The sequence below is a fragment of the Anomalospiza imberbis genome, chromosome 38 (assembly GCF_031753505.1).
Source record: "Anomalospiza imberbis isolate Cuckoo-Finch-1a 21T00152 chromosome 38, ASM3175350v1, whole genome shotgun sequence".
NCBI lineage: Eukaryota > Metazoa > Chordata > Aves > Passeriformes > Viduidae > Anomalospiza > Anomalospiza imberbis.
The window spans coordinates 545,547-561,281 of record NC_089718.1 but is presented as its reverse complement, the minus strand read 5'-3'; the positions used below and the strand labels follow the sequence as shown (position 1 = coordinate 561,281).

Genomic DNA, 15,735 nt, shown 5'->3' with positions numbered 1-15,735 from the left:
TGGCAGGAAGGTGACCCACATGTCACTCTAGGCACACTCTAGGCAGCAAGGACAAAGAAAGTTTTTGAGGGGCCTGGGTCTCAAGGTCTTTTGTTCCAGGAGTACCACCTGTTACTTTCAGATTCTGCTCAGGGATAAACAGTGACCTCCTTTTTGCTCTACACCAGAAAAAAACATGTGTGGCACATAAACTGTCACTTTTTTTCCCCATTTATTTTCAAGTACATTCTCTCAATCAGGACCATGGTGGCTCCTGCTCTGAGGTGCATTGGTCATCCCTCTAGTACATTGTTTAGATGTTTGTTGAGAAATAGGCTCAAAATGCCACAGGGTTACTTCCTTCATTCCTTCATTCTTGGAGCTAAATATGGAGTTCCTGTGCAAGGCAAAGGCACTCCCGTATGAGCAGTGCAAAGGGGTCAGTCAAATCTGGTAACTTGAGCAGAGCAGGGGTTGTCACCAATAACCTTTGAAAGATATAGAAAGGCTGTTGGACATTCTAGAGTCCAGTGTAACACCTCCATGGATTCCTTTAATGATTCATACACAGGCTTTTCCAATAGTTCCTAACGGGGGATCCATAATCAACACCATCCAGTCATTCCCAAAAAGGGACACAGGTGTGGGCTCTGGTGTTTGACAAATTGCTTCTTCCCTTTCTTTCCCCAAACTGCACTGTCCTTGTGAGTGGGAGAGCCAGGAAATCAGACATGGGTAGGTATAGACATGGTCTTGAAAACAAATACAAGATGTCATTGAAAATGTGCTTTGGATGGTAATATTCAACACATTCTCAACTGCATGCTCTTATTCCCTCTCCCTGTAATGACTGGACAACACTTATTTTTGGTGCCAGCTGGCTTAAATCAGGAATAATCTTGGGTAGGGGGGAAAATGACAATGAAACCATCATAAACTGAGTATAAAATGTTTATCTGCATGTGTCAGTAACTCCAACGGCCAGCTGCAGTCAGCACAATTATCAGCCTGTAATTGTGCTCAGGGCCAGCGTGGGCCTTTCCACGTCAGCTCCTCCTGCACAGCACATGGGGGCCTGGGCTTGCTGTTGGCTTGTTTCCTTTTAGGAGACTGGGATGAAGAAAGGCTGGGGGGTTTTGTCAAAGAGATAATATTTGAGTGACCGTGTATGTGCTGGAAGCCTCACAGACTGACAGGCCCACGACAGGATCACCCAGTGCTGGGGGAGGAGGGGGCTGCACCTTGCTGCCCTGGTTAGGGGTGTTAAGCTGCTCCTTTGCCTCAGAGAGGGCCAAGTGCAGCACTTTTGTGCAGAAACACTTCATTAGCCCTGGTTTGCAAAGCTACTGCAGGAACTGGTGTGGCCAGAGCACCCCTTTCTGCACTTGGAAATGAGCTGAGTCAGTCATGGGACAAGGCAGGGCATTCCCCACGTGTGCCCATTGTGAATTCCCTGTGCCCCGACTGTATCGCGTCCCGCTCCTCAGTGACATCCCGCCCAGCCTGGAACATGGAACTCCCTGTTTCCAAGGACACGTGGCCATTGTCACCAGCACACAGCAGGACCGGTCAGACCTTTCGGTGGCTGCGTCAACAGCAGAGGTGTCGGAGCGATAGCGAGTGTTGTTCCAGCTTGGTTGGTTCTAGCACACGCTGTTCAAGAGGCCGATCCACACACTGAGTGGAGGCTGCTGACCCCGCGGGACCTGTCGGGCAGGGCTGGGGCCCCACTGGTGCTCCAAGGGCCCCTTTGTGGCAGCTGCCCCGGTGGAAACAACTCACAGGGATGACACGGAGGAGGTGCCAGTGGAAGTGGGAAGTTCTCTGATGGAAGTGGTTCTCAGGGATGCCATTGAGGAGATGCCAGTGAAAGTCAGATGTTCTCCATGCTGGGACACTCAGGAAATTCGTGCTCTGGGCATGGCTCTTGGTCAAAATGCATAGATTTCTCATTGTTCTGTGTTTGCCCTGCACTCACCGAACATGTCAGGAGAAAGGAAACGCTCTAACAGTATTTTTTAGTATTAGGAGTAGCCATTTCTTTATTCTCAGCTGTGATGCATAGTGGAGAGCTCCAGCTACATGCACACCATTTTCAAAGCTTTTCCAAACAAAGAAATTTTAGCATTTTTAGCAGCCAAAGCCATGAATCTTTATTGGTTCTAAATTACATCATTTCTTCAATTAAGTAATATTCTATCTTTGCTATTGATGTCTCCCTTCACATGGTAATTAGTGCACATCTTTCAGTCCATTTATCATAGCTTTTCAGATTTTTTCTAAGGCAATTTTGCCTTCAGAATGAAGCAGTTGGATGGCAGTAGTTGTTTTCATTAAAAAATGTACGTAGGCTGATGAACATTTTAACCTCCAGCGGAATGCAATACATTCTGTACTAAATGATGAGATCAGCCAAGCAACCCAAATTTTGTAATATCTGATTAACCTAGGATAAACTGCTTCCATTTCGCACCTGCAAAGAATTGCATCTAGAGCTGAGGACAAAAGAAAGGGCTCTCATGCCTGTTGAGAGTCAAAATGGAGGTATGGTTGCCTTTCACATTTTGCTCAATATCTGTAAGACTTTCAACTTGGTAATTCAGTTTTGCAGCATATTCTCGGGACAGGGGATCTCTTGTGTTCAGAGATCTTGGCTGGAGGTGGTATGCCCTCAGGTCAACCTTGCAGTCTCTTGTCACTGCATGTAGCCACTGGTTTGTTTTCCCCTGAGAAAGCCTGCCAGTCCTTCCTTGTTCCCATACTGCTTGATGGGATGCAATTTGGAGCATTGAGGTCAAGGTTTGGACCACTCCATGCACCTAAATTCACTGCCTTGGTAGCTAAGCTTTTGGTTTTGGAGTATCTAGGCACTGTCGGTATCCTTTAAATTTAATTGGGAATTGAAAGAAAATGACCTTGAGGAAGTTGCGTAGAGAATTTCACAAGGTCAGCATGGGAATCTTTGCTTGATTTAATTTTTTGTCTTGGTCGTTGATAAGCGAGTGTTGCCACAACACTGTGTTGCGTTCTTTTCAAGGAAATGGAAAGGAAGATACTGATGTCATCTTCCCCACGGATTCCATCATTTCCCACAAAGCACAACGTGCTTGGGTGATGTCATTTGTTATTAATCTGTTCTCAGTGCTGTTTCCCCAAGGAGCCTGGCTCCAGGCAGACTCGAGGTGCACATTCCCCGTACAGGCACTCAGTGGTGCTGCCTGCAGCAGTGAGCTGAGCCAGGTACAGCCAGCTGCCCTGAGAAAAGCAGGCTCTCACCTGGCTGTGGCTGCAGTCACCTGCCTGCAGGGACTTCCCTGCCACTGCAAGTGCAGCTCTTGCTCTGCCTTAGCCTAGTGCAGAGCATTTTAAACTAGCATCATGGTGGCTTTCCGGAGAGACAAAGCTAAACTTCAGATTTTTCACTGGGGACGTTCTGTTTCACATGTGGATGATGATTTGTGTGATTCTTGGTGGTGGTCTACACAGATCCTAAGGGAATATTTAACATTCAGTAACTGGGGTGTGAGGACTGGCAGTAGTGAGACAATTGTGGAACTTGGTGCCGCTTTGGCTTTAGGCTGGCACAGAGAAACTCAGGTGAGACAGGTCTGGTTGCTGGTAGGGTACAGGGTGCCTTTGCAACATGCTCCATGCAGTACCAGTTAGGGACTGGGCTTTGTCACAGACAGAGAATCAGAATCAGAGTTGGAAGGGATCCACAAGGATATGCAAGTGCAGCTCTGTCCCCAAGAATCCCACCAGGTGCCTGTGGAACTTGTCCAAATGTTTTCTGAGCTCTGGTGGACCTGGTACCCTGAGCAGCCTTGTGGGGAGCCTGTCCCAATGCCTGATCACCCTCTGGGTGAAGAACTCTTACCTAATTTTCATCTTAATGCTTGGTTATGGTTTCAGGTAATTTTCTTTAGAAGTCATTCAGGGGTATGGTTTTAGGAGGTGTTTTGTTTGAATGCTGTGGGAAGTTTCTCTATCCACATTGGATTGAACTTCTCAAACATTAGTAGTGTCTTCACTCGACAACTGGCATGTTTACAGTGTTCTCAATAATTGAAGTGTGTGATGTTTGTGCAATTAGGTTTGCAGACAAATAGCAGAGAGGCATGGTCCAAGGAACAGGAAGTGGAGAAAGGCATTAAAAATTTGACCTACATTGAAAGACTGAAGGAGCGTGTAAAGAAAGGTCAGTCTCCGTGTGTGTGATGGCAGGGACAAAGCTCCCGGATTTCTCACCAATACGCATGAAGTCTCCATCAGCCACTAAGCAGGAGTTCCTGGTTTCAAAACAGCGCCTGCTGCGTCATATCCCCTCCCTTGACCTGCTGGCCACGATTCACCTGATGCAGCCCAGGACACGGTTGCCTTTCTGGGCTGCCAGCACACGTTGCCAGCTCATGCCCAGCCTCTCATCCACCAGCACCCCCAAGTCCTCCCCACCTTCATCCCAGCCGCTCCATCCCATCGCAGCATCCCTGCCCAGCAGGGACAGGCCATGTCCCAACCCCAAAGATGCAGCACTTTGCCCTTGGCCTTGTTGAATCTGATGAGGTTCCCAGGGCCCTACTTGCCAAGGTTCTCCATGTCCCTCTGGATGGCATCCCAGGCCTCTGGTGTTGTCAAACTTGCCAAAAGTGCATTTAATCCCACCGTCCATATCATTCTTATGGACATCATATGAAGTCATATGAAAACCACCATGCATATAAAGAGTTTTTCATAAATACCTCCCCTCCAGTATCACTCCTTTACATGGCATTTTTAATGACTGTTCCTTCCTAATGCTTTACTGTCTGGATTCGTACTGATCTATAAATTCTGAACAAATAGAGTTTCAACAGTCTTGGTACATCCTTTTGCGTCAACTACCTTGCTTCCTCCCACTCCCCATTTGACAATTTGTTTTCTGTTTTTTTCTTTACTGAAGTGAAAATACCAGAGCTCAGGAGAGCCCCACACAGCTCTCCAGATTTTGTGCCCGAGAGAAAGAGAACGATGCCCACGAACCCTGCAAAATTCTTCCAGAGACCTTTCAGTACTGTTTCTCAACGACCCATCAGAGACAGGGTGATTCATTTACTGGCTCTGAAGAATTACAAGAAGTCAGAGCTACTTGCCTGCTTAGAGAGGGAGGGAGTTGTGGAAAAGGAGAAGGAATCCCTTGGAAAGATCCTTCAGGAGGTGAGATCCTGGAGCTGTTGCCGGTAATGCTAACTCTTAGCAGTCTTACTTCAGGTTTCAATTAGAATCTAATGAGAGGCTTAGGAAATGCTCCTTGTTTACATTTTCCCATCAGTTTTACCCAGTTTCCACCCAACTGCAAGTCCATGTGACAAAAAGAAAAAAATCCTCAAAACTTGTTGTTGTTTTTCTAGAATAGCTGGCAGTGATAAATTCTTTGTAATGTTGTTGCTTCTCATGCCTTATTTGAACCCTCCCTCTTTTCCTTGCACTGTTAAACTGCTTGATGAAGCTTCTACTGGGGTCTGTGGGGGTTGCCTTCCAGGGAAGGGTGTTCCAGGCAAATCCTACATGAGAAAGGTGGTGGCCCAACTTTGAGCACAGAGTTTCTTTGCTCTTGTGTGGATTGAGTCTTCAACTTCCTTGGCACCTATTATTTCTCATAATTTTCCAGTTGTCCTTTTAGTGCCACTGGTATTTCTTTATTACAGCCATTCATCCGATTCACATTGACTGAAGGATGCAGTGGCTGCTTCCTTCCTTGTTCAATAGTCCCCGTCAGTGTAGGCTGTTGCTGAATTATGCAAGCATTAACGTATCAAGTAGCAATATTTCCTTTTTATCTAGGAAAAAAGCGATGGTAAGATTTCAAAACTCAGCTCCTTAGAGGGCAAGAGATGAAAGAAAATTCTCCTTTCTGTTTCTTCTTGTTAATGTTTAAGGAGATTTTGAAGGAGTAGTTTTTTGTTTGCTGTGTGAACTGCCTCAAGATACTGGTTTGCAATCTGAAAGGGCTTTGTGAACAGCACTACATCCTGAAACTGTTATTCACATTTTTCTTAACTTCATGGGGAGGTGGTGTTATTTTTTGCTATACATGAAAAACCAGTAGGGAGAACTTGCTGAGCTCTTATACTCACAGCCTTCCTTCTCTTCCAACACAGCCTTAGTTCTGCTTTTAAGAAGTGAATTCCTGATTCTGGGTATCTTTGTTACTTTTAAGCTGTTGAAGTGTAGCTCTAGGTAGGTTATCTCCTGTAAGAGTTCCATAGGAAGCTGTAGTTTCCTCTGAGCAGACACTTGAGAAAGAAAAGCAGTTCTGTTTGCAGAGACAAATGCCAGCATCCTGTGGTGCTTCATGGGATGATGAAAACATGCCCCGTTACAGGTCCAGGCTGTGCTCTGCCATGGCAATGTAGCTGGGTGAAACAAGAGGGCAGCAGGTGTCCTCCTGAGGGTGGAAAAATATGGACTTGCTCATGGAGATGATGTTCTCCAGGTCCTACTCAAAAGAAAAGGAAAAACCTGGCCTCTCCATGTATTTCAAATGGTGAAAACTGAGAGTTCTGGCATAGTGTACCTTGATTCTCAAAGCTGCGTTAAAGACCAAAAAACCTGGATCTCTGGTGCAGGGAGAGGTTCTCATAGCGTCCATTTCCTCCATGCTTGCAGCACTTTGGCATTTACTTACATCCAAATTTCTACAGCCCAAATGGACAACACCTGTTTAATCTTGTTGCCTCTTACATGACAGCTGCTTTGTTCTTCACATCAAACAAAAGTCCTGGAAAACTGGTGCATGATTTTCATTTCAGCTTTGCTTTAGCTTTGCACTACCAGTTTTACATCTGTAGTCTGCCTTTAGGTGTAATGAATATTGACGTTTTAAATGTCTGCCCATAGGCAGCCAGCCTGGATGCAAATGAGAATTCTTTCAGTCTGAAGGAACATTTCTTCAAAGACATTCAGGTTGATTGGCCTGGCTACAGTGAAAGAGATAGAAAGACATTGGAGGTGACCCTTTTTCAGTAAGTTCAGTCAGGACAACAGCCATTTCAAAAAAACCCTCTGGGAAATGAAGGTCTGTTTTCGCTGTGAGGAAAGAGCGATGACTGCTGATATTTTTGCCTTGTAACCTGAAATGTTGGACCATCCTTACAGAAAAACAGCTCCATCTCCAAATGCCACCAGCACCAGCCAGTCACCATCTCTGGGACCTTCTGAAAGAAATACTCCACCAAGAACGGCTCAGGTATTTTGTGAATTTTTAAACATTCTGTACCCTAGATGATGTTTTATCCCACTTGCTCTTGGTGTCCAAGCTCTGATATGAAGCAGTAGTGTTGTCTTTATATCATATAAACCCGAAGTGTGTACTTCTAATGGGATTCCTGTATACTTTTCAAGATGCTTACAATGTCAAAGCCTGCAACAAGCTTGCACACATGACTTGTTTCTTATGGTGCATAGGAAACTCTGCTAAGGACAAGGTGTGGACATGTTTTTGGTACCTAGCTGTGTCTGTGCAGGGTTCTTGACGATATGGCAGCTCTAGTACCTAAATCATGCACAGTAATGCCAGTGCTACTGTTTGAAGAGAAATCTTAGGGAAGTCTAGCATAAGGACAAATTCCAGTACTGAGGCATTTGTAGGAAACTTGTTTTTCTGTCCTACGCAGCATTTAGGCTCCCATTTTGATTCAGGCTATCCCGTGTGTGAGGAGGGGACTCTGATTCAACAGGGAATACCTTGGACTTGTCAGGCTTAAAATCAAGAGATGGCCAGTACAAGAGGGCAAGGAAAAAGGTTTGAAAGAATCTTGGAAAACACTGCATGAAAGGTATATTTTCTATGCCTTAAAAGAATTCTCTTTAAACAGGAGGGAGGACACAGCTCTGGTTTTCCCTAGCTCTTTTCCCAGCCCGAGCAGGAAATGCTGCAGTGCCCAGCATCCCCTTATGTCCTACCTCCATGCCCACAGCATTTCTGTCAGCGGGCTGGCACAGAGCCGTGTCTGGCAGTCCTGCTCCGAGCTGCTGATGTGCACGGGTGGGAGCAGCGTGTGCTTGGTAGGGAAGAGGCTGTGACCCAGGGTTTCCTCTGGAGAACAGCAGCAATGAGACCTGCAGCCAGACTGGGGCTTCTCTCTGTTGTTGTTATCATCTCTGCACTGGACACGCTGTGATCAGCACCTCACCGGCGGCTTCTTGGGGCTGCTTTAGTGAATCGTGTGGGTGTGTGACAGCAAGAGTTGAGTGTGTTCCTGGCGTGTCTAAGCAGAAATAGGGAGCAAGATAAAGCCAACCTGAGCTCCTCATTTTTGGGAAGCCTTTGATAGAGGTGCTGAAGGGAATGTCTTTCTCCCAAAGCCATTTAGCTACAGAGTTGGAGGAGGACTCACTGAATACTCAGGTGAGAAAGTAGGAATGAAATAGCGAACATATTTAGCTGCAGCACCTCCTTGTATGACAGGCCGTTTTAGGTAAGAAAGGTGTGTGTTCAACCATTGCCAGGTCAGAAATGCTGCTTTTTCAGAGCAAAACTAATTGGGATCATCTTTGCAGAAACAGCCTCTGGCTTCTGCCTTTATCAGTCCTGTGATGACCAAGAAGCAGAGGATTGACCAAGAGCCCAGTCATATCCAGCCAGCAGCTGGTGGCCGCTCTCCTTCTTCCTTGGACCTGCCTTCCACATCCTGCTCACCTTTGAACCTGTCTCCAAGTGTCAGCTCCATTTCCACCTCCACCCATGAGCTACAAGAGAAAGATAAAATTCAGACTCCCTCGGGAATCCCAGTGCCTGTCAGGGTGCAGGGGAAGACTCCCAACTCCAAAGGTGAGAAAACAGAGTTAGACAGAGTGAAAAAACTCCATCCTTTGGAATTCGCTTGCCATGAGCAAAGCCAAAGAGATGAGCAGAGAGTGCAGGACCCAAGCAGAAAAGGAGTCACACGGTCCAAGTGCAAAGGGTATTAAAGTGATGGACCACTTTTAGATATGCTTCCATTTCATTTTTTACTGGATATCTGTATGGTTTTTTAGACATATCTAACCTCCCCTCCACCGGCACCTCCAAGTCCTCCCCACCTTCATCCCCAAGCCTGTCTTGGTGCCAGGGAATGCCCCAACGCCAAAGATGCAGCACTTTGCACTAGGCCTTGTTGAATCTGATGAGGTTGCAAGGGCCTCACTTCCTGGTCCTTCCGGATGGCATCCCATGCCTCTGGGTTTGGCAAACCTGCTGAGGGTGCACTTAATCCCACTGTCCATGTCATTCTAGATATAGCTCAATGCTTGAGCTTACAAACTGGGGAAATCATATAAAAGCATCATGCATAAAAATAATTTTTCATAAAAACTTCCCATCCAGTATCACTCCTTTACCAGCTTTTAATGACGGTTTCTTTTTAATGCTTTACTGTTTGGATTCTTGGAGATCTGTAAATGCCGAACAAATAGAGGCTTAAAAGTCTTGGTACATCCTTTTGAATCAACTTCCTTGCCTTCTCCAAACCTCCAATTTGAACTATTTGTTTCTGGTTTTCCCTCACTTTAGGAGGAAAAGCAGAGGTCAGAGGAGCCCAGCAAAGCAATTCAGGTCCTGTGCCTGAGAAGAAGAGGATGATGCCTGTGAGACTTGCAGACATCGACTGGAGCGGTTGCGCTGCTGTTTACGGCCGACCCTACAGGGACAGGGTGATTCATTTACTTGCTCTGAGGGATTACAAGGAGCCAGAGTTAATTGCTCGGCTGCAGAGAGATGGAGTCAGGCAAAAGGACAAGGATTCCCTTGGCAAAATCCTTCAGGAGGTGAGATCGTGGAGCTTGTGCCAGCACCTCTTCCGTTATGCTATTCTGCTGTTCATCATTTTACTGCTTCCTCACCTGTTTAAATTAGAGACTTTTCCAATACTCCTTTGAGTTAAGTTCCACTGGGATTTCCTTCTCATAGGCTTTCATACAATGCACACCCATTGAAAGATGCAGTAGATCCTTCCTTCCTTTCTAAATATTCCCCATCCACATAGGCTTTTGCTGAATAATGCAAGCATTAATATATCAAATAGGAATATTTCCTCTTTAGCTAGGGAAAAGCGTTTTGGAACCTAGTCAAAGGACTCAAATTCAACATGGATACACTTTCAGTTGATCCTACAGTGGCTTTAAGGAACTGATTCCCTGAACCTGTGAAGTTTGTTGCTGTGTTTGCCCAGGGGAGTGGCAGGGATTTTTTCACCCTGAAGACATTCACAATATAATGAGAGCCATGTTTTGCCATCCCAACTGAAGTAGCCCATTTAGATTTCTGTAGTTTGCATAGAGGTGTAATGAACATTTGTTCTCTGAGATGTCTGCCTGTAGATTGCAGACCTGAATGGAAAGGATAATTCCTTCAGTCTGAAGGAGCATCTGTTTCAAGCCCTTCAGACTGACTGGCCTGGCTACAGTAAAATGATCGAGCGAATTTGAAGTTAATACTTTCTAGGTAAGTTCAGTCTTTTGGGGAAGGAAAAGAGCCTTTTCAGAAGAAAGCCCTGGGAAATGAAGCCTAGGTTCTTAGAATATGCTGAGATAGCAGGGACCTGCCAGGACCCTGGCCCTGCACAGGACACCACAAGAATCACACCAGGTGCCCAAGAGTGCTGTCCAAACACTTCCTGAAGCCTTGCTGCAGCGGCCACTGGCCTGGGGAGCCTGTTGCAGTGCTCAAGCACCCTCTGGGGCACAAATGTTTTCCTGATATCCTGCCTAAAGCTCCCTCAACTCAGCCTCATGCTGTTTCCTTGAGTCCTGGCACTGAAGGTCTGCAAGGAAAGGACTATGGCAGTTGATATTTCGGCCTTGTAACTTGAAGTATCGGACCATCCTTACAGAAAAACAGCTCCATCTCAGAACCCCACCAGCAGCAGCCAAGCGACATCTCCAGGGCCTTCTGAGAGAGATGCTCCAGCAAGACCTGCTCAGGTATTTTGTGCATTTTTAACATTCTGTACTCTGTATTAAGTTTCAGCAGACTTGCTGGTGGTATAAAAGCTGTGGTGTGAATGTGCAGGACCAGGTCTAAGCGTGTTTTGCCTCAGACTTTCTGAGTGCTGTGACAGGAAGGCTGTGATGAGAGGATCCTGCAGGGGTGGAGCAGCACTGTCCTGAGCCAAATTTCTGCTCTGCGTGAAGACTTGAGCTCAGTCCCCACCCTCAACCCATTCCCTGGAGAAGGCCTCAAAGGGCTGGCTCTGCAGGAAAAATCTCCTGTCCATAAGAGGCTGCACCAGGGCGGGGCAGATGGGGCCCTCTCGCTCTCTTGTCCCTGTCTCTCTGTCACTCTCATTGCTGACTCCAGCTCTGCACTATCCACGTGGCTGCACCAACACAGGATCTGCAGAATGGTGATATTCCCTCAGTCCTTCCTCTGCCTCTATTTCTCTCCTCCCTCACTCTGCCAGGGCACACACGGCTGTCCTGTTCTACTCCATCCTCAGTTGGGAAGTTTGCTGAGGGTGTGGGGAGCTTGTGGCTATGTGTTGTGGCTTGTGAGTCAGCAGCTTTGAGAAGGTCCTTGGGAGGAGCTGAAAGATGATTGAAGGGCACTGAGCAACAGTGAGGGCTTGTTGGTGACCTCTTGTGAAACTCTCTTGTACAAATTTAAGGGCTTGTTAGCCAACAGCTTTTGAGTCTGCACAGCAGGTAGCCTGCTGCATTTAAGACAACTGCACCTAAAAGCACAAGAGTTTCTTGACATGTGGCTGCTGTCTTTGTTCATCCTGATGAGAATTCACAATCAACCATCACAACCTGTACTCTTGCTGGATTTAAGACAACTGTACCTAGAAGCACAAGAGTTTCTTGACGTGTGACTGCTGTCTTTGTTAATCTTGATGAGCATTCACAACCAACCATCAAACCCTGTACTCCTGGGTTCTAATAGTGAAGCGCTAATTTCGTTTTTAACACATGAGACTCTAAAACAGCCAGGTGCCTCTTCAGTAAATCATGTGGGTGTTTGACAGCAAAAGCTGAGTCTTTTCCTGGTGTGTGCAAGCAGAAATTGGGACCTAGATAAAACTTACTGGACCTCCCCTTTGGGGGAGGCCTTGCTGGAGCTGCTGAAGGGAGTGTCTACCTCCCAAAGCCTTTCAGCAGTAGACTTGGAGAAGGACTTGCTATGTTCTAAGATGAGAAACTAGGAATGCAATAGAGCCGATATTTACCTGGAGATCTTCCATGTTTGACAGCTATTTTTATTTAAAAAACATGTGTTTTCAACCTTTGCCAGTTCACAAATCCTGCTTTTTTAGAACATGAGCAAAACCTGATCCGGGTCAGAGATTAATGAATTGTTTTGTTATTGTTGTAGAAACGGCCTTGGGCTTCTAGCTTGACCAGTCCTGTGATGAGCAAGAAGCAGAGGACTGAGCAGTAGCTCAGTTACCTCCAGCCAGCACCTGGTGGCCACTCTTCTTCCTGGGTGCTGGCTTTGACATCCCATTCTACTTCCTGCCTGTCTCCAAATGTCGGCTCCATTTCCCCTGCACCCTTTAGGTTCAAGAAAGACACAAATTTCTGAGTTCTACAATGACAGCACTCGTGTGCTGAAGACTACCATGTCAAAAAAGATGTGAAGAGAATTTGGGAGGCTGAAGCACTAGTGTCCCTTGGATCTCAATGAAGGTATCAATGTGCAGCTTTTCCTAACTCCACTGTGGATAATGATGGAGTAAAGATTTGATGATTAAGAGAAGCCTCTGCATGAATTAAGGGGCAAGAAAGACCATATGCCAGAGTCAATAGCACAGACATGATTTAATAGTAAATGTGAACTAGGGAGATAGAAAGCTAAAGGAGGAGATGGGCCAGGTGGGGAGAAGTGCTGAGATGAACACCGAGGAGGGTTGGGCCCGGACGGGCCCTCCCTTCCTGCAGTGCAGTTGCACAGGCTCAGCTGCAGCAGTGGTGCTGCATCCCCTCATCGTATTTGCAGGGCAGGAGGGGAGGGAGAATTGTGTGTGCGTGTGCGTGTGTGTGTATGGTAAAAAACTCTGGAAATTGCTGCAACCTTGTATTGGAGCAGAGGCCCCTTAGTTCCATGTGGTTCTGTTGTGTCACAAGGGAAGCCTTCCTTTCTTCATATAACAATGGCTCCTTGGCTCCATGCGGCCTTACCTGTTGGTTTAATCATCTTCCATCCTGTCACAATAACTACTTGGTCTGAAAAAGCTGCACTGTGTCGCAATGGATCCTTGGCTCCATGTGTCTTTTCTCATGGATTCAATCATCTTCCATCATGTCACAAAGGGTTCCTCTGTTTATCGACGTGGCCCCTTCCTTCCATGCAGTTCTGTATTCCACATTGGAATCCTTGGTTTCTTCGTGTCACAATGGCTTCTTTGATCCGTGCAGCCTTACATGTGGGTGCAATAATATTCCATCATGTCCCAAATATCTCCTTGGTTTCAAAAAGCTCCACAGTGTCACGTGGCTCCTTGACACTATGTGGCCTTTCCAGTGAGTTCTATCATCTTACATCACGTCACAACGAACTCCTTGGTCTGAAGAAGCACCACGGTGCACAGGTGGCCTATTGGTTCCATGCGGTTCTGTTGTATCACAATGGCATCCTTGCTTTCTTCGTGTCACAATGGCTCCTTGGGACCATATGCCCTTACCTGTGAGTTTGATCACCTTCCATCATGTCACAATGGACTCCTTGGTCTGAAAAAGCTCCACTGTGTCACAATGGCCCCTTGGTTCCATGTGGTTCTGTTAGGAATTCTTGCTTTCTTCATGTCACAATGGCTCCTGGGCACCATATGGCCTTACCTGTGAGTTTGATCATCTTCCATCATGTCACAATGGTCTCCTTTGTATGAAAAAGTTCCAATGTGTCACAGTGGCCCCTTGTTTCAATGTGGTTCTGTTAGGCCACAATGGAAACCTTGCTTTCTTCGTGTCACAATGCCTCCTTGGCTCCATGTGGCCTTACCTGTTGGTTCAATCATCTTCCACCATGTCACAATGGTCTCCTTGGTCTGAAAAAGCACCACTGTGTCACAGTGTCCCCTTAGTTCCATGCGGTTCTGTCGTATCAAAATGGCATCCTTGCTTCCTTCGTTTGAGAATGACTCCATGGCACCATATTGCCTTACCTGTGATTTTGCTGATCTTCCATCATGTCACGATGGTCTCCTTGGTCTGAAAAAGCACCTGTCATCGTTTGACACTGGGAAAATTCCAGCGCCCGCCATGAAATTACACCTTCCTAAATAATTGCTGTGAGATATGATCAGGAACAGAGCAGAGCAGGCCCAAACTTGATAACTAGGTAGAAAACTTTATTAAACTACTACTACTTTGAAAACTACAAACATTAAATCCAGGATGAAGACCTCCCTGAACACCCCTCCTCCTCCCACCTAATTTCCAAACAAACCCATGATGAGACACCACCCAGGATCCTGACCAAGTTGCCACCCTTCAGATATTCAAATACTCAATCTTTCAAGGGAGACGGGAGTCTCTCCTGTGCCACATACCCCCCAGGAAACACAATTGCCACCCCTGTGTTTCCATGTCACACATGGCAACCGCCCGGAGAACAGCTGCCATGGTGACACTCTCCTTTCCATGTCACAGTGCTCTCACCACCGTGCATGGACAGACTGCTCATAGGCCTCCTTTAAGGACGCTTTGCCAAGGACCAAGAAAAATAACAGTTCAGTTTCTCATCTCGGGACTACAGTCCCCCCCCCCGCCCCTATTTTCCCCTGTGGAAGAGGGTGCAAGAACAGAGATCTTCTTCTCTTCTTCTTCTCTGAAGACTGAGGGCCTCTCCACACCCTCTTCAACTTTCCTCTCTTCTCTCCATTCTTCTGTTGGTAGTCACTGAAACAGGTCTCTTGGCCTACCAATGCACCCCACTAAGTACAGCCTCTCTCAGGAGAATTTGGTTCAGTCTATGGCTAACAAGAAAAGTCCAGCCACAAGCCATTCCATCATCTCCTTACAACTCAAAAATTTCCTCTTCCATCATCTTGGATCCCAGACTGTCTCTCTTCTACTTCAAATCAAGGAGGAGTAATATTTTACAAAGCTTTCATTTCTCAGGAAAGGGTTAAAAGTTCAGACTCCCTGGACGGCCGAAATCTCTGCCCAGCAGCCGATTCCCAAGGCCAAGGCTGGGCGCCTTCCCCCCCCTCCTCTTTCTCCTCCACGCCAGCAAAGTTACAGGTGCCGTCCGGACTCTCTGTCTCTTCCCTCTAGGGGGGAATGACAAAGACATCTCCACTTCTCTCCACCCTTCCGTCCACAGGAGCTGGCTCGGTTCCAGTCCTTCTACCCCTCAGCTCACCTCAACCAGGCCTCATGGCTTCCCCTCCCCCACCCACTGTGGCCTAACAGAACCACATGGAACAAATGGGCCACAGTGACACATTTGAGCTTTTTCAGGCCAAGAAGACCATTGCGAAGTGATGCAAGATGATCAAACTCACAGGAAAGGCCATATGGTGCCAAGGATCCATTGTGACACGAAGAAATCAAGGATTCCAGTGTGATACAACAGAACCGCATGGATCAATGGGACACCTGTGCACTGTGGAGCTTTTTGAAACCATAGAGACCATATTGACATGATGGAAGATGATTGAACCCAAAGGTAAGTCCACATGGAGTCAAAGAGCCACTGTGACATTGTGGAGCTTTTTCAAAAAAAGGAGTCCATTGTGACATGATGGAAGATGATTAAACCACCAGGTAAGGCCGCATGCAGCCAAGGAGATATTATGA

General features: G+C 46.6%; 1 protein-coding gene across 1 annotated transcript; it reads left to right on the top strand.

Annotated features, from left to right (window-relative positions):
- The first annotated feature begins 4,030 nt into the window (after window positions 1-4,030).
- Window positions 4,031-10,179, top strand: LOC137464187 (RNA polymerase II elongation factor ELL2-like). The gene is made up of 6 exons (XM_068175504.1): window positions 4,031-4,177; window positions 4,919-5,172; window positions 6,856-6,980; window positions 7,114-7,204; window positions 8,518-8,788; window positions 9,509-10,179. Exons 1-6 carry the CDS (start codon window positions 4,057-4,059, stop codon window positions 9,871-9,873), a joined length of 1,227 nt encoding a protein of 408 aa, XP_068031605.1. The 5' UTR covers window positions 4,031-4,056; the 3' UTR covers window positions 9,874-10,179.
- The last annotated feature ends 5,556 nt before the right edge of the window (window positions 10,180-15,735 follow it).

What these genes read in the sequence shown, in the direction of transcription:
- LOC137464187 (XM_068175504.1), top strand. Translation starts at nt 4,057, where the DNA reads ATGTTTGTGCAATTAGGTTTGCAGACAAATAGCAGAGAGGCATGGTCC. An exon ending in GAAGGAGCGTGTAAAGAAAG is followed by an intron (nt 4,178 to 4,918) that starts GTCAGTCTCCGT and finishes TCTTTACTGAAG; the next exon opens with TGAAAATACCAGAGCTCAGG. An exon ending in TTGGAGGTGACCCTTTTTCA is followed by an intron (nt 6,981 to 7,113) that starts GTAAGTTCAGTC and finishes CCATCCTTACAG; the next exon opens with AAAAACAGCTCCATCTCCAA.